A 17,929-nucleotide genomic window follows, 5' to 3' on the forward strand; every position below is an offset into this window, starting at 1 on the left:
TAGTTACAAAAATTGAAATTTATATACAAATATTATAAAAAAAGAACTAATTACATTCTCCTTAAACATTACACACACATAATATAGATAATATTATGGTAATAAAAATAAAAATATCATGTAAAATACACATTCTCCTTAAAACTTTAATTATAATTTTCACTATTTACCTAACTTCACTCCTCACCAAAGAAATTCCTTAGTAATATATATCACAACAACGGCCCAAAACCATTGGTCCGACATGTAACACCAGAAGCCCAACCTCGTTAAAAGCCCTTGCTATTCTCATCGGATGGTTCATTTACGTCAGGTTTGTATAGTTTCACATTCACTCACTTCGTTATTGACTTAATTAGTTAATCAACTTTGCTAGATAGTCAAGAAGTGCAACCAACTTCAACTAACTCCTATTTGAACTCCTCTCGCAGTTGAGGTATAGTTTAATTGGTTAAATTATATGCTTTTTAATATGCTGTATTTAGGTTCAAACTTTAATAACTACACTAAATATTGACTATAAACACTTAAATATTGTGTAAATGACTGTGTAGTATAGGTGTGTTGTGATACTTAAAATTAGAGGTTGTCTAATTCACTTTAACTAAAAAAAATTCCACTCTAATATCTATAAAAAAGCTCCACAGTATATAAAAAATATATTTCAATTATATAAAAAAAATCCAAATTACATAAAACAACATCTAAATCACATAATTTTTTTAAATTATATTAAATTCATTCTTAAGGGATTGTAGATATTTCTTCTTTGTAACTAAATATTTCTTTCTTTGTAAAAGAAATATTTGCATCATAAACTCCAATATATTTCTTATTAAGAGATAAAAATACATCAAAATTATATCGAAATTTTTTTAAAATTATATAGGAAAAAAATTCAAATCACATAGAAAAAAAAATCCAAATCACATTAAATTCATTCACAAGGGATTGTGGATGTTTCTTTCTTTGTAAAATTAAAAAAACATCCACATTCTAAACCCCAATACACTTTCTACTAAGGGACGAAAAAATACTTACAATACACTAAAAAAAATTTAAATTATATCGAAAAATCTAAACTAAATGAAAAAAAAATCCAAATCACATCGAAAAAATCTAAATCACAACGGAGGGAGGATGGCGATGCGAGGGAGGACGAGACAAATGTGGCACGATGACGGAAGAGGGGAGCATAATTGTGTCACCCGCGCGCGCGACTTCTCCCTACGACAATGATGTGAACAGTCGCACGTGCAGCTCACGCTAGGACGACGACACAGCAACAACAGTTCGACGGGGGGAGCGCTAGGACTGCACACGAATTGAATCGGATATGAGCAAAATTTTGATCCGTTCCGCGCTAAGATCATCAGAACGAATCGGATTCAATATCCGCGCTTTTTAGCCTAGGATTTGATCCACAACTTTACAGATCGGATCGGATATCGGATATATCCGATTACAACATAAAAAATTTCTCATAATTAAAAAATAAAAAAATAAAAATTTAAAAATTCTCTTAAAGAACCAAAATCATAATTCAAACAACAGTAGAGAATATTAAAGAACTAAAAATTTCTTGGCTAATAATAGTACTAAATTCAAGATAACAAGAGTGCTGTGTAGAATCAAACATTTTTAATAATAGTACATCTAAATTTAATAGCGGATAGAATTCAAATTTAAAATAAAAAATGAACTAGAACCAAAATCCAAAACTTAAAGAAAATAGAAGCAAAACCCAAAAGCCAAAACTTAATGAAAACAAAAGTGAAACAGAAGAAAAAGACAAAGAAGTAGACGCAAAAATAGACGAGAGAATAAGCAAAAGTCAGAAGTTAAAGCTCGAAGCAAATGCTGAGACGAACCTCAAGGACACTGGAACAACAAAGAGGAGGAGAGCGGTAAGGAGAGGACTGGGCGGCATAAAAGACTGGAGAAGAAGAACAGATAGACTGAGGAAGAAAGGATTGGGCAGTCTGGGTTGCCCAGAGGAGGAGTGAGGAGGTGAAGACCTCTACTGTGGTGACAAGGTTAGACAATAAGATGGAAGAGCTGGCAAAGAGAGCAGGGTCAAGAGGGAGTGAGATGAGTTGGGGGAGAGGGGTTGGCGTAGCTAGAGGGGAGGGATTCGAATTAGGGTTTTGTTTGAATGAGTTTTAAAAGGAGTATATATATTTCTATTTATTTATAATTTTTAATTTAATTTTCGGATCTGGGATTGAATTTGCGGATACATATGTACAATCTGCAATCCAATCCTATTAGAGTGCGGATCGGATAATATCTGCAATTTGCATATCGGATACGAATAAATACAGCAGATTTGTGGATATTATCCGATCCATATTCATCCCTAGGGAGCGCAATGACTGGGGATGGTTTCATCATCAAGGAGCGGCCACTGATCATCAGACGATGAAGTGATAGTGCGATGGCATGTTGCTCTGGTTCACGAGGAGTCTTGCATCAATGGCGGAGGGTATAGTGGCCTGCAACGACGATGGGGGTATGCAAACTCTGGTTGGTGCTGCGACAGCACAGTGGAGCATGACGAAACAGCGCAGCGTGGGGTTATGAGCAGGGGTGGAAACAGGCCAAGACACGCCAAGTCAGGTCAGGCTTTGCTCTTAACAGCCTGGCCTGACCTGTCATGTGGTTAATTGGCATGAGTCTTCCCTGCATCCTGCTATAGGCTCTTTATAAAGTATTAAGCCTCATCTGTTATTCAGGCTGACCTGACTTGAAGTCTGTTAAAAGGCCTAATATGTTTTTTTTATAAAAATAAAAATATTATTAAAAAATTATTTTTAATAAAAATATTTATATGTAATATGTCATATTAATATTTATAAGAAATTTTAATTCTTTAAAGTATTTAAAATATACAAAAATATTTATAATAAAATATAATAAATCTAAAATATTTTATAATTTTGTTAATAATAAAAAATTATTTATATATTTAATTATGTTTTAATAGGTCCAGACAGACCTGACAGGCTAATAAGACTAATTAGTAAGTTTGAGTCTAGCCTATTAACATATTAAGACTTTTAAAAGAGTTTAAACCTATGCCTCTTTTATAATAAGTCAGGTCAGGCCAAACACAGGCCAGGCTATAGGCCTGATAGGCCGTCTGACCTTTTTCCACTCCTAATTAGGAGCAACAACAGTAATTAAGAGAGAGATAGATTAGAATTTGTGTGAAGATTATTTGTCTAATTCTAATTATTCAAAATCTAATTAATCATAATTATTTAAATTTTAATTTTTAAAAAATATTAAAATTAATTATTAAAAAATTGTTTAAATTTTGCTTATAGTTAATTAGACATCATAATTTCTTATAGGTATTGTAGTTCCATTGATTCTTAAGATGGATCTTTCACACATTTTTCAACCATCACAAATTAAAAAAAGTGTGAATTGATCAGTTGGATAGAATTAACTCTATACCCAAATTCGAACCCTACCCGCTTTGCAATATATTGGGTTTCCAATCCAATCAGATTAGATCGTAATTAATATGATTATTTAGTATCGTCCTCCTATTAAAAATAAAAATAAATTAAAAAATAATATGTTATATATATTTTCCCTTCTTCTAATTTCTAAAGAATTGTTGGTTGATTGCCGAATTCTAAGGACATCATAGCGAAGTTAATCTGATGAAAGTGCACATGGTTTCATCAGACAGTGCAAGTTACAATGCAAGGGTGGGAGCCATTAACTTTTCTGATTGTATCTTCCTTTATTGTTGTATGTGGAGGAAGCGACATCAACATATATATGCATGAATCATGATCTACTTGAATTTTTTTTCTTTTTTTCTTTTTTTTTATCCCTTCAGTTTCCCCTTTTTATTGCGTATAAACAAAGGTAAAAATTGAATCCATCAGCAGGTTCAATGGTCCTCCAGGCTCCAACTACTTATGCAAAAATTTATTCCACCACGTATTGTTGATCTGACATTAATCTTATTAGTTTGGCCAAATTAATTGATTATTGACTAATTTATGTCATTTAGCTTCAAAATGCCTACTTAAATACAATATAATAATTAACATCAAGAGTTTTGACAAGGCAGTAAAGCATATTATGGCCCTAGAAAAAAAAAAGTTTAATTATTCTGTTGGTCCTTATAGTTTCGTCAAATTTTTAATTAGGTTCCTATATTTTTTTTCTTTTTAATTGGGTCTCTGCACCAAATTTTTTTTTTCAATTAGGTCCTTCTTAGTAGTAATTGACTTAATTGTACAGGAACCCAACTAAAAAAATAAAATTGGTGCAAGAACTCAAATAAAAGAAAAAAAAAGTATAAAGACTCAATTGAATAAAAAAATTGGTACAGAGACCTAATTAAAAGAAAAAAAAAAGTATAGAGACATAATTAAAAATTTCGTAAAACTATAGGACCAACAGAGTAATTAAACCAAAAAAAATTTATTAACAACTTGAGTGGATCGAATAGTTAGCTTATTTATTCATTTAAGTAAATATGGTGTATTTGAATTTTTTTTATGTATATATCAATTTAAATTGGTCAAATAGTTAATTTAATGTATTTAAATTTTATTTTGTGAATACAATAATTTATTAATTAGTGACAAATTTTTAAATAAAACTCAAATATATGATAATTAGTCTTTAACATATTAAATTAGGAGATACCGTGAAAATTAAAAAAAAAAATTCTCATTTTGTTTTTGAGAAACAGAAATTATAAAGTGTCATTAACTTTGGTCACCAATGAATTGATAATTTTCATGATCTATCAATTTCTTCAAACAGATATACACATAAAATTTAGAACCACAATATAATGATTCTATATATACATATTGACAGAATATATTTTTTATTATTAATGTTGGCTACATATTGATAAAAAAAAAATTTACCATCTAACAGAACTTTTAGAAAAAAATTAAACGTCGTTTGAGAGAAAAAGATTGACAGCGTTCAAAGAGATCAATCTTGTTAATTACTGTCTACTGATTATAGCTACTGCTGGAATATATTAGTGCAGCCTTATATATATATATATATATATATATATATATATTTTGCCTGAAATTTAGTCCCTAAAATACAAACAAAATTAAAATATAATAATAGAGGCATGCTTATGATGATATGCAGTACAGTAAATTATTGTCTTTAGCTTAATCATCACCAACAATTGAAAATAAAATCAATTTTAATTTGTGAGGCCATAGCTAGTGATTATTATAGGTTCTAAAATATCATTTCTATGTTCACCTTATCACTCTATATTTATCTGAATATTTTTTTTAAAAAAAAGAAAAAACAAATAAACAAGCTTATCTGACAATGCAATGAGGAAGATAATATAAGTTACTAAGGTTACATACAACCAAGCACCGAAAGAAGGGAAATAAAAAAAAAAAAAAAAGAAAAGGAAAAATTAAAATGCTAAAAAAAAAAAGACACAAATTAAAGCAATGGTAAGATTATAAGATACATAAAGATCTCTCTACCTTAGCTTCTTTTTGATGCATGTTTTGTGTCATCAAAAAAAATATTATACTACTGAGTGAGAGATGAAGCATTGCCATTGGAAGCAGAATTAGAAGAATTAAAGGAAGAATTGTTCTTGTGGTTATGCATCCAAACCTTGAAAACTTGTCTACTCACACCAACACTTCTACAGAACCTCTCAACTTCATCTTCAGTCTCTTTGCTAATTCTTTGAAGCTTCCAACCAATCTTCTCCGCAAACCCTAACATCTTCTCCTTCTGCTCCTCGCTGAATTTCGTCCTGAACCTCTTTTTGTTGTTGCTGCTGCTATTAATATTAATATTATTATTATTAGTTCCCATTATTATTCCTCTTTCTATGCCTTCTTCGGCTATGGCGCGCTCTTCTGAGTAGTTCATGAGCTCGTGAGCCGTGTTTGCAGTACCCTCAGAAGGGGATGCTCCGTTCTGAGAGTAATTGTTCACCTTGCGATGAAAATTGCGGTGGCAACCACATGCTGCACACTGCAGACTGTTGCTGCCACCGCTGATGTCATCCAAGGTGAACTCTCCGCAGCCGTCGGTGGCATAGCTGCCGAGGCTGGCTGCATGGTTCCTCAAGCACTCTCTATATGCTGAGGAAGAAGAAGACGATGGTACTACTCCTCCTTCCATATTATAGTGCTCTCTTTCTTTGGTTCTTTGTGGTTCAATTCATGTGTGTGTGTAACAAACTATATAGTAGTGAAATAAAACTATATATTTGAGGGAATGGGGTTATTTAATTTAATTTGAAATTACGAAAATGGGTATGGTTGGAAATGATATTCACAATGTTCCCCGTTGTGTGGACATGCTAGCAAAGTGGACAACTAGACCAATATTATCTCAACAACAATTCTATGTACAACATTAAAGGTTAAAGGGTACGGGTTAGCCTAAAATAATTAGATGTTGAAGGGACATGTATCGTAGTACCCTTAGAGAATTTGAAGTTACAATAAAGAAAAACAAGAAGAAGCACATACACTGATACACATATAAAACTGTTGAGTAACTAGTGTTAGTCCCACGTTGGAAAAAAAAAAAAAAAAGCAAAGAGTTTATAAGATAATACCCACTATTTTTATGTTTTAAGATTTTAAATTAAATGTGATTTTCTTTTATTTTTTTAATCTCTTGCTTGATTCTTTCCGAAAACAGTAGAATTTTCAATTTTGAGTACACGGATATTACAAATGAGATAAGATTTGATAAGAATATCTCAATTTATGTCACTTTTTATCCACTTACCAAAAAAGTGTTCAATTGTAAACCTTAGAAGATTAGAGTATCATTTGGGGCCATTACTAAAACATTAAGAAAAATAGTTAATATTTTTTTATAATTTTAATAGTTTAAATTGCTGGGTGTGTGTATATATTAACAAGATAGAATTATTAATGATTGAAAGTGTAAATAAATAAATATAAGTATGCTTAATTATTCTTTTATATTTAACAAAACATTTGTATTATATAGTAGTATAAGAAATCAAAAGTAGAAGCAATTAATAGAGAGTGTGATTAGACAATGAGGAGTGAGGACTGCTCATATATAGTACTAACTTTTCATGGGAGACAAAAAATTAATAACTGCATTTTATTTTCTTTTGGTGGTTATTAGACTCGATTCACATGTGATTCAGTTCATCTAAACAATATTTTTTAAGTTAATTAAAAAAAGTTAACTTCTGATAATATTCTGGGATTAGTTTTTGTTCTCATATGTGGAGACATATACATCTTTGATCACTCGACAGAAACTCCATAATATCATAGAATAATGTTCATATAGTTAGTTATTGTTTAGATATATAATTAATTATTTACGGCACGTAATAATTGAATCATTATGCATAATGATTGCAAATAAACCAGCCAGCGCAGCCAACATTAACAAGCTAAGCAAAATAGTAGTATATTTTATTCCTAACAGTTGCTCACTCACATGCATGCATTCTACAATAAGCATACGTTTTGCATGTTTGGTCCCTTTTCCCTTAATTTAAAACTAATTATCAATGTTACGTTGGTGCTATATTGTACAAGCTATAAACCCTAAGTCTATGGTTAGATTATGCATTTTTCTTGGGAATATTAGGATAAGTCTTCTTTTAAGACATGATTCTATAAATAGGCTAAAGGTGGTGACTAACTTCTAAAATTTTTAAACAATACCAGAATTAAAATTTTATGTTCAAATTCTATGTTATGTATGGAATAATAAATTTAGAAAGATCCATCTAAGACTGGATATTAAATTTTAAAAAAATTATGATTTTTTTGTGGAGATAATTTTTTCACTAGCAAAAAATTCTTTATTGTGCATTATAATCATTCAAATTTTTGTAGTTATCATTCTGACTATTATTTTTTAACCCTATTCTAAATCGAAAGTTTCCACTCTCAACCAAAGGATTGACCCAACTTAGGATCTAGATTAGCACTTCCGTAGCATCTTCCATTTTCGTGTTATACTAATTTTCACATGTTAATCCAAATAGATTATGTATTCAATTCATGTGAAATGGGCATGAAAAGAGGGGGAAAAAAAGGGGTTCTAATTCTATGAATCCTCTAATTGTAATTATGATGTCATGATAGGGGCTTTTGTGTCCAAACAAGTTAAGAGGGAAAAACTAAAAGGGCTTTGAGTGGACCCGTTAGAGTATGGGCTTTCATCTCATAATTCACTTTGGAAAGCACAAAATAATTTTGGGAATTTCATAATTTTGCATACGACATTCACTTTTTGGCCTTTTGCACTGTCTCAGGAAAATTACTGTATATCTATCACTTCTACCAAAAAGTGGCTGTACTCCATTTTCATCACCTTATATTCGTTTTTCTGAACATGTTTGTTGTACATCACTATAGGCTATAGTGGTAATTAAGCAACTTACATTTTTGAAAAATTAAAAAAATCAATGTATATAATTTTTAGACAATATATAAGTTTACTATTTAAATATTATTTTAATTTTAATGGTCAAATAATAACAACAAAGAGGATTATATGGAGGTCTCCTAAATCTTATCTACATTACTTGGTTCCTATTAAGGTTCTGCAAGATAATTTTTTTTAATAGCGAAATATTCGTATGATAGAAACTAAAAAACAAAAGAAAAGATCAAGGCTTTTATTTTCATTTACTTTGAGGGGTAAAAGTTGGTGAATTATTTTTCAATTATTTTCTTTTCTTTTTTTTCCCTGACGTGCAACAAATAATAAAGTGTGAAAAATAGGAAATTTTACAATGGGTTTCTTATACGGTAATAATGTGGACTTCTTGGTAGAAGTTATATATGTGCATTCTTGTTTTGTTCCAAATTCTTTTATTATTGCATTGTTAGCATTTGGCATGCTTAAACAAACACTACCAAAAAAAAAAAAATCATTTTTAACGACAATAAAAATAGTCGCTAATATATTTAATAGTAATTATAAATTACTTATTTTATATTTTGTCACTAAAAAATTTTAGCGATGATTATACAATTATCAATAAAGATCTTTTAAATGGTCACAAAAAATATGTAATTCTCATTCTAACACATAATAATAACAACAAAAATATAATTGCATTAGTTAAATAAGACATACAGTCATTATTATATTATTATCATTAAAAATGATTTTTATTGCACTGAAGAGGTTGTAAATGGTAGTGAAATAATAAATCATATGTTTTGGTTTTGCAAAGTATATGTATATTAAATTAATTTTGGAAAAAGATTTGGGGTCCTTTTTTTTGGATATGTCTAAAATAAACACAATAATTTTGTGCTTATTGAATATGCTTTATTGTTATAAACTATTAGATTTCATTAAATATAAATCAAAAGCTATTATAAAAAAGAACATTGTTAAACCATAAAAAATATAGAAGACATTAGACATTATTAATACATAAATAAATAAATATCTTTTGATATATAATACTCTAAATAAGAAACATTATTTTTATTTTTAAATAATAAAGATAAAATATATAAATATAAAAAATATACATTTTTTTATTTATTAAGATGAACAATTATCATGCAATATAAATTTTTATAATATTAAAAAATCACATTAAAATAATATTATTAACTGCAACATAAAAATATAAATAATTTAGATGGTTATATTAAAATTTTATTAAATAATTACTTTGTTAAAAATATTATTATATAAATTATTTATAAAGATATAATTTATTTAAAAGTGTAGCTTCCGACAAGGTATAAATATTATTATATATTTAATAATAAATATTATTATATAAATTAAAAGTGTAATTATGTTAATAAATATTATTATATATATTTAATAATAAATTACGTCAATAAATATTTTAAGAGTGTAGCTTCCGACAAAAGGAAACAGGAATGAGAATGTTGCAGGAAATTATTTTAAATATATTTATTAACGTAATTAGTTAATAAAAATATTATTATATAATATAAATTTTTATTGAAATATTTCCGACAAAAGAAAACAGGAATGGAAATTTATTAACTAATTACTTCAATAAATATTCTAATAAATTATATTTTTATAGATATTATTTTAATATAATTTTTTAATATTATAAAAAATTTATTGTATAATAATTGTTGATCTTAATAAATAAAAAATATTTATATTTTTTTGTATTTATATGTTTTATATTTATTATTTGAAAATAAAAAATTATATTTTTTATGTAAAGTATTATATTTTAAAATATATTTATTTATTTATATACTAGTAATGTTTAGCATATTTTATATTTATTATAACTTATCAATATTCTTTTTTTATAGTAGTTTTTTATTTATATTTAATAAAATCTAATAATTTATAATAATAAACCACATTCAATAAACATAAAGTTATTGTACTTATTTTAGACATATCATTTTTTGTTTATTCTTTTTGGTAATCATGTACACCTTTGGTACAAAACTTTGTGCACTTATCGCTAAAAGATTATCTGCATTCAAGTTTGTGGTTAAATAAAAGGTTATGATTTTTTTTTTTTGAATAAATCAGGTTTTAGCTTAAAAAAAAAAAGTGCGTGCGTGCATTGAGTTTATTTTGTAAAGAAAAAAAAAAAAAAGCTAGCACTTATTTGGTTTTAGTGATCACATATTTGCGTGCGCTTAGGACACAACTATATATATGTGCACCTCTTATGAGAAATGTTTTTATGTGTCCGTAGGAGCCTATTATATACAATATATAATCCATTGTACACCAAGAGTTATTGAAAATATAACTAACCAGAATAAATATAAAAGCTTATTGTAATTCTAAAGCAAATATGAAAAGCTGAAAAAGCTCCTCGTATAAAAATTATAATGATAACTGTTAATATCCTAATCTAAAAGATTAAGATAATTTAAAATAAATGAGTCATTTTAGTCACATCTAAAGAAATCGATCTAGAGCTAGGAGGAAACTCTAATTGAAGTGCAGGTTAGCCTACCTAACTTAAATGAGACACATGTACAATGATTTGTGTTCGACCTAATTTAGGGAGCAAATTACTGCTCCCCTTCTATTATTTTTGTTATCATTAAATGAGAATATCTACATAATGTAAGTTAACTTCTCACGTTACAAGAAAAAAAATTCTTTACCACTTACAGATGGAGATTCAGCAAGTAATTTATAGTGACCATTCTTTTCTATAAATATCTTATCAAATCTAGATATTTCTTAATACATTTTATATATAATCTATTTAAACTCTTATTAATTTAAATATCAAAATTCATTGCAAGTACTTCTACTCATTGTTTACGGAATTGATGTGAAGTTATGCTAGACACATTCACCTCCACCTCTGACCTCATCATTCCTCAATGCCTAATCACTTATAATCTGTTTTGCGTACGCTTCGAAACAAAAACAAAGATATATGATATATCTATAAATATATAATGGTTAATTAGTCAAAGAGTAAAATCACACACTATTTGATACTGTTAAATAATTTTTAAAAAAGTGGTAAGTGTCTCCCAAATTTTTTTTTCTTTTCTCTTTGTGTTACGATGTTCAAACCCAAGATGTATTTCACGTGTCAGGACAAGATCATAAAGAGAGTATTGTCCAAAAATCCTGCTATCGCCGAAAGAAAGATGTAGCATTATTTTACACAACGATCCTTTATGTAATTCAAGCTCAGTGTATCTCTAATTCCGAAATTCCAATTTTACAACACACAATGCATGGACGGTCGTAGCATTTGATTGGCTGATAACACCATCACAGAGATCGCCTTTCCTTGAAGAGGTAGATGCTTAGATTCCCAGGTAACTTTTGAAATTGTTAAGTGAGATTATGTTAATATATATTTCGCAGCTTTTGGTTGATTTGATGGATATGGATGTATAATTTGAATAATCAACAGTGTTGTTAACAACTACTATAAATATCTAACAAGGAAATTATTAAGTTGGTATTAGTTCTTCAACATGATTATTATTTGTCCATGATTAATACAATCTGTTAGAGAGATGGTCTTTTTGATACATCCTGTATGGTCATGGCTAAACAAGTTCCATCTAATATGCGAGATAATTGGGCTGATGCAGTTTTGGAAGTAAATCCAATAAAACTGTCTTGGTCTCTAGTGGTTGGAGTTGTTAGGCTGTATGAGATGCAAAATCAGTGAAATTCGGCTGAGGTTTACAATATGAAAATGGAGTTGCAAGATGAACGGGTATGTTACTAATGTCATTATTCTAAATTTTATAGATTGGCTCATTAAATATATGCAGCATTAACTTGGGCAGTATTCAAGACTCTTATTCAGGAACATGGGCTTTATTCTATGAAGAATTTCATTGTGAAAGGTTGGGGGAAAGGGGTTAAGACATGTGGTCACAAGTACAAGTTAAACTTTTATATCAAGATGTCAATGTCATAGCTAACAAGTGGGATGTTTCCCTTTAATCCCTTCCATTTTGTATCTTATGAAGAGGTTCAGGCCATGTCTGCTGGAAATAAAAATCATCTCATAGATATCTTGAAAGACATTCTATTGTTATTTTTTATGGTTTCAACTTAATTTGTGTAAAAAAATAATTTTTTTATCATTTCTTATGAATGGGATGTTTTTTCATGTTGTGCAGACTATATTGGCCATGTTGTAGGTGACAAAATCAGGAAGGGAGTATAAACTTCTAAGGGTCTATTTGGAGAATTTGCAGTATGTTTACTACCTAAATTATAATTTTCAACTTCTTATATAAAACTATTTTCATGTTGTGTGTAATATATGTGACATAGACTTTTTGTTAACTTCTTTTTAATCACTTCTATGTAGCTATGTGCTGTGTTTAGGAAGAATCGGTTGAAGTGTATCTTGTTTGGTGACTTGGTTGACAAAGTTAAAATTTTTTTAGATAAAGGTAATGGTCAGCCTTTGATGATGGTGACTCAACTGTTCAAGCCTCATTTGTATTTGAATGAAATTAACATTCAAAATAGTTTTTATGTGTCTCGGATTTATATTAATCCTAACTTCCCTGATGTTGTTATATTTAGAGATAGGTACGCAACTCATTCAGGCCATAAACTATGTTAACTTATTTGATGTATGCTTAAATATAACGTTACTGTGGTGTTATTTTATGCAATATTTGACATGAATCAGCTTGATAAAGGAAGGAGATCTATGCTCACAAGGAATCACTCACATCCAAAGTCAGCCACCACATTCTGTGTCCGATGAAATCAATGGGGACTCTATTAAGTCAGTTGAGGAAATTCTAAACATGACGGAGGTGTGTTGGTAATTTAAAGATAGTTTATATACAACTCATTTAAATTATATTTCAATCTTTTTTTTAAGTAATGAAATCATCTTTTTCAAATAATTTGATTTTATAATTTGGGTGAAATAGCTTATGTCTCTCTGTTATAAAAAAAGGAATATTAAAAAAAGAGTATTTAATAAAAAAAAATACTAAATTTTAACACATAAATTTAAGTTCTTTTAACTTATAATTTTTTAGTACTCCTTTTCAGTACTATTTTTTTATTTAATTTTCTCTTCATAATAGAATAAATAATTTATCTTATAATTTATATTATAAAAAATAATAATAATAAACAAAGAACATACTACTTTACACACAGTGAAAATTATACAATTCAATTTATATTAATGAATTTAGAATTCATTATATTATAGTAAACACAATAAATACTAATTTATATTGTAATTTATATTAATGAATTTAGAATTCGTAAAGAATATAGTTAACAGTAATTGTAACTTATTAACATTTTTTATAATTTAACGCTAATTTATGATATACTATAAGTCATAAGTTTATCTTTACAATGTAAATGAATGCTATTAAATGCTATTACAAAGTAAATATTATTAAATATCTGTGACTCATTATTTACTGTGCAACTAATTTTTTAGTGATTATGTATTTGTAAGTATTGTCTTAATACTATTATAACCGATGGAACTAGGTGTATAAAGATAACCATTTGAAATATGAGGCTCGTGTCATGGTTGGTAAAACTGCAAATGAAATAACGGATGGGAGTGTAAGCTTTTTATTTTCGTAGTGATGACTTGGTTAAAATTTTTATGTTTGGATTTCAAATTATTTTAAATTGCAATTATTTTAATGTTTGTAACAGAAAGATAATCATGGCGAATTCTATCCTAAAGCTCTGAATGATATATTTGAGAAAAAGTTCCTTTTTAAATTATCGGTCACATAAAAAATATTAATTGTATGAAAACTATTTACATTGTCCTCAAGATAAGCGATGATGAATCTATCATAAGACTTTATAGCTCTCAGTCGTCTTCAGTGGATACTCTTGTATGTTTCGGAGTTCTATGAGTTGTTTGCTATATAGTTTAGAAAACATAGCTAATAGTATTTAATTTATTGAGATTGTATTTATGGTGTTGTAGGGTGTTGATGAATCGATTCTGAGCAATTTGGCTACAGGTGGTCAAACTGGACTAGATTCTAGTGTTAATAGTCATCTGTTGTATGTTTATCAAAGGTAAATAATGATTTTATTTCATACTATTTATTAATTTATAGCTACTAATATCCATTGTATAAGATTATATTAATTGTTCTGCTTGTATGTGTAAGAACCGGGTTTTTCACGGATAAAATCATTTAAATGCCCAAATTAAATTTCGGAAAGTTAGGATAAAAATTTGGGGATTTAAGTATGATTTTTGGACTCAGTAGTTTTTTTGAGTCAGAAAATGTGTTTTCTGCAAAAAACCGTAAAAATCCACGAACTGACAGTCAAACCAGTTGAACCGGTTCAAGTCTGCTTGGTGCTACACGAGAAGCAGTGAAAACAGCCGAAAACCTTAGAAAAGTATTAGAGATGAAAAACCGGATGTTAATTTTAAAGGTTTGGCCCGAAGTTAGGCCAAACGGGCTAAAATGCTAACAGGTTGGACTGGGCCCAAGTTGGGCCCAAGCCCAACATATAAAAGGATTCATTAAGTGAACCCATCATCCACAACACACTCACTAACACACACTACCAACTGAGAAGAGAAGGAGGAGGGAGACTCCATTAACACTATTCATATAGAGCTTCTCAAGCTCATATCTTGAGCTACAGAGCTCCGATCGCCGCACCGTTTGCAGCTACGCGTTCCTTGTGAAGAGATCTACAAAACACATCCAAGAAACTCTTGAAGTGATCACGAAATCTTCCCAGTTTCTCTCTTCAAAGTTTCAAGTTTTTAGGATTTTGGCTAAGTGAGGTTTCGTGATTTTTGGGTGTTTAGGTACACTCTAGCCTTTGATTGATGTTGGTTTTGGCTTCCAAAACTGTTGGGCAAGGTAAGAGGCATTGAAACTCTTGTGAAATTTCAATTATAATGAGCCCTAGGTTGATTTATGATGGTTTATGTACACATATCTTGTTTATAGTGATGTTTGGAGCTTGTTGATGCTTGTTGGAGATTCTTGGTGGCATAGATTGTGCTTGAAAGCTTGTCTTGGGCTCAATTTGGGGTTTTGGTGCATATTGGAGATCGGCCAAGGTATGGTTTCGGTTTCCTCTATGTAGTATGTAATGTTCATGGACACATAGGCTAGTGACCCATAGGATAGGTTTGAATTTAAATGGTTGATGAGTAGTTGAATAATGATATGTGGTGATTTATGATAAATTAATGATTGTTGGGTTGAGGGTGATGAATGATGGTAATTTGATGATGATGATTAATTGTGTAACTTAACAAGGCATAATGATGATATAAGTGATGTTGAAATTGGATGATTTGGCATTATGGTTGTAAAAGTGTGAAATGTTGGTGTTGATGTTGAATATGATGAAATGTGAAGGGAAATGTGGTAATGTTAGTGTATTAAGATACAACATGTTAATTTTGATGAAAGGTGAGATTTTGAATGGTTTTGGTATGACTTGGAATGTGTAAGGTAAGAAATGGTGTAAAATTGTGAAGTTTGGTAAAATTGGATTTTTGGTGAACTTTGTTCGATCATAACATTTTCCTTGGTTTTTGAAATTGATTAATGTTTAAAAATAAAGATATTTGAAAACACTTTAGATCGATATAAAGTTTGCAAAATTTGAAATATTGTAGAGGAAGTTTTGATCATTCAAAGTTGGTGTTAAAAATCTAAAATTCTGCAAAGTTGCAGAATTTCATGATTTCTGATATGTGCGGACGCACCCCCATTGTGCGGGCGCACACCCTGTGAAAATTTTGACCTGTGCGGACGCACACACTTGTGCGCACAGGCAGGTAGGGGTGTTCATCATTCAGTTTTTTCATAAACTGAACTGAAACTGCATTAAACCATTTTAAATGGTTTAGAAACTGAACCAAACTACTTTGTCAAATAAAAAATTGGTTTTAAACCAGTTTACAATACAGTGCACCAGTTTAAACCAGTTCATAAAAATAAAACCATTTTTAATTGAAAAAACCAGTTTAAACTGGTTTATAAGCTAAAACTACTTTTAACTTTTAACATATATAAAATTAGTTTTTACATTTTCTCTCTCCCACACTCTCTCTCCTTCTCTCCCTTTCTCTCCCCCTCTCTCTCTCCATCTCCCTCTCTCTCCCTCTTTCTCTCTCCCTTCTCTCCCTCTCTCTCTCTCTCCTTCCCTTCTCCCTCTCTCTTCCCTTCCTCTCTCTATCTCCCTTCTCTCCCTCTCTCTCCTTCCCCTCTTCTTCTCTCTTTTCTTCTCTCTCTCTCTCCCTCTTCTTTCTCTCTCTCATTCTCTCCCTCTTTCTCCCCTTCCTCTCTCTATCTCCCTTCTCTCCCTCTCCCTCTTTCCCCTCTTCCTCTCTCTTCTTCTCTCCCTCTCTCTCTCTCTCTCCCTCCTCTCTCTCTTTTCCTTTTCTCTCTCACTCTCTCTCTCTCTCTCTCTCTCCTTTCTCCTCTTTCTCCCTTCCCCTCTCTTTGTCTTTCTCTCTCTCCCCCCTCTCTCTCCCCCTTTCTCCCTTTCTATCCCTTTCTCTTATTCTCTCTCTCCTATCCCTCTTCCTCTCTCTCCCTCTCTTTCTCTCCCCCTTTCTCTCTCTATATCTCTCTCTCTATCGCTCTCTCTCTCTCTTAACATATATAAAATTAGATTTTACATTCCCTTTCTTACCCTCTCTCTCTCCCTCCCCTCTCTCTCTCTCCCTTATCTCCCTTTTTCTCTTTTCTTCCACTCTTCCTCTCTTTCTTCTCTTCTCTCCCTCCTTTCTCTCTGTCCTTTCCCTCTCACTCTTCCGCTTCTCTCTCTCTCTCTCTCTCTCTCTCTCTTCCTCTTTCTCTACTTCCCCTCTCTTTGTCTTCCCCCATCTCCCCCCTTTTCCTTCTCTCTCTCCCCCTCTCTCTTCTTATCTTCTTCTCTCTTTCCCTTTTCTCCCTCTATCCCTTTCTCTCATTCTCTCTCCCCTATCCCTCTTCCTCTCTATCTCTCCCTCCCTCTCTCCTTTCCTCTTCCCCTCCTCTCTCCTTTCCTCTTCCCCTCCTCTCTCTCTCTACCTCCCTCTTTTTCTCTGTCTCTCTCACTTTCTCTCCCCTCTCTCTTCCTCTCGTGCTCTTTCTCCCCCTTCCTTCTCTCTCTTTCTCTCTCCCTCCTTCTCTCTCTTGTTTTGGAAAAAAGAGAGGGAGAGAGAGAGAAGAGGGATATAGAGTGAGAGAAGGTTGAGAGAGAAAGAGAAAAGAGAGAAAGGAAGGGAAAAAAGAGGAGAAAGAGAGAGTGGAGGGAGAAAAAAGAGAGAGAAGAGGAGAGAGAAAGAAGGGAAGGGGAAGAGAGAAATAGGATAGAGAAAGAGAGAAAAGGTAAAAAGGTGAGAGAGAGAAAGAGGAAGAGAGAGAGAGGAAGAGAGAGGAGAGAGAGAAACAAAATGAGAGAGGGAGGGTAAAGAGGGAGAGAGAGAGGGAGA

At 30.6% G+C, this 17,929-nt stretch overlaps 1 protein-coding gene across 1 annotated transcript; it reads right to left on the reverse strand.

Moving 5' to 3' along the window:
* Positions 1–5,556: 5,556 nt before the first annotated feature.
* On the reverse strand, positions 5,557–6,162 carry LOC130981336 (zinc-finger homeodomain protein 10-like). The gene has a single exon (XM_057904930.1). It carries the CDS (start codon positions 6,160–6,162, stop codon positions 5,557–5,559), a length of 606 nt encoding a protein of 201 aa, XP_057760913.1.
* Positions 6,163–17,929: the final 11,767 nt, after the last annotated feature.

Source organism: Arachis stenosperma, chromosome 5, assembly GCF_014773155.1.
Source record: "Arachis stenosperma cultivar V10309 chromosome 5, arast.V10309.gnm1.PFL2, whole genome shotgun sequence".
Classification (NCBI taxonomy): domain Eukaryota; kingdom Viridiplantae; phylum Streptophyta; class Magnoliopsida; order Fabales; family Fabaceae; genus Arachis; species Arachis stenosperma.

Bases quoted from the DNA above. Each gene is read 5' to 3' on its own strand.
- LOC130981336 (XM_057904930.1), bottom strand. From the start codon at position 6,162: ATGGAAGGAGGAGTAGTACCATCGTCTTCTTCTTCCTCAGCATATAGA.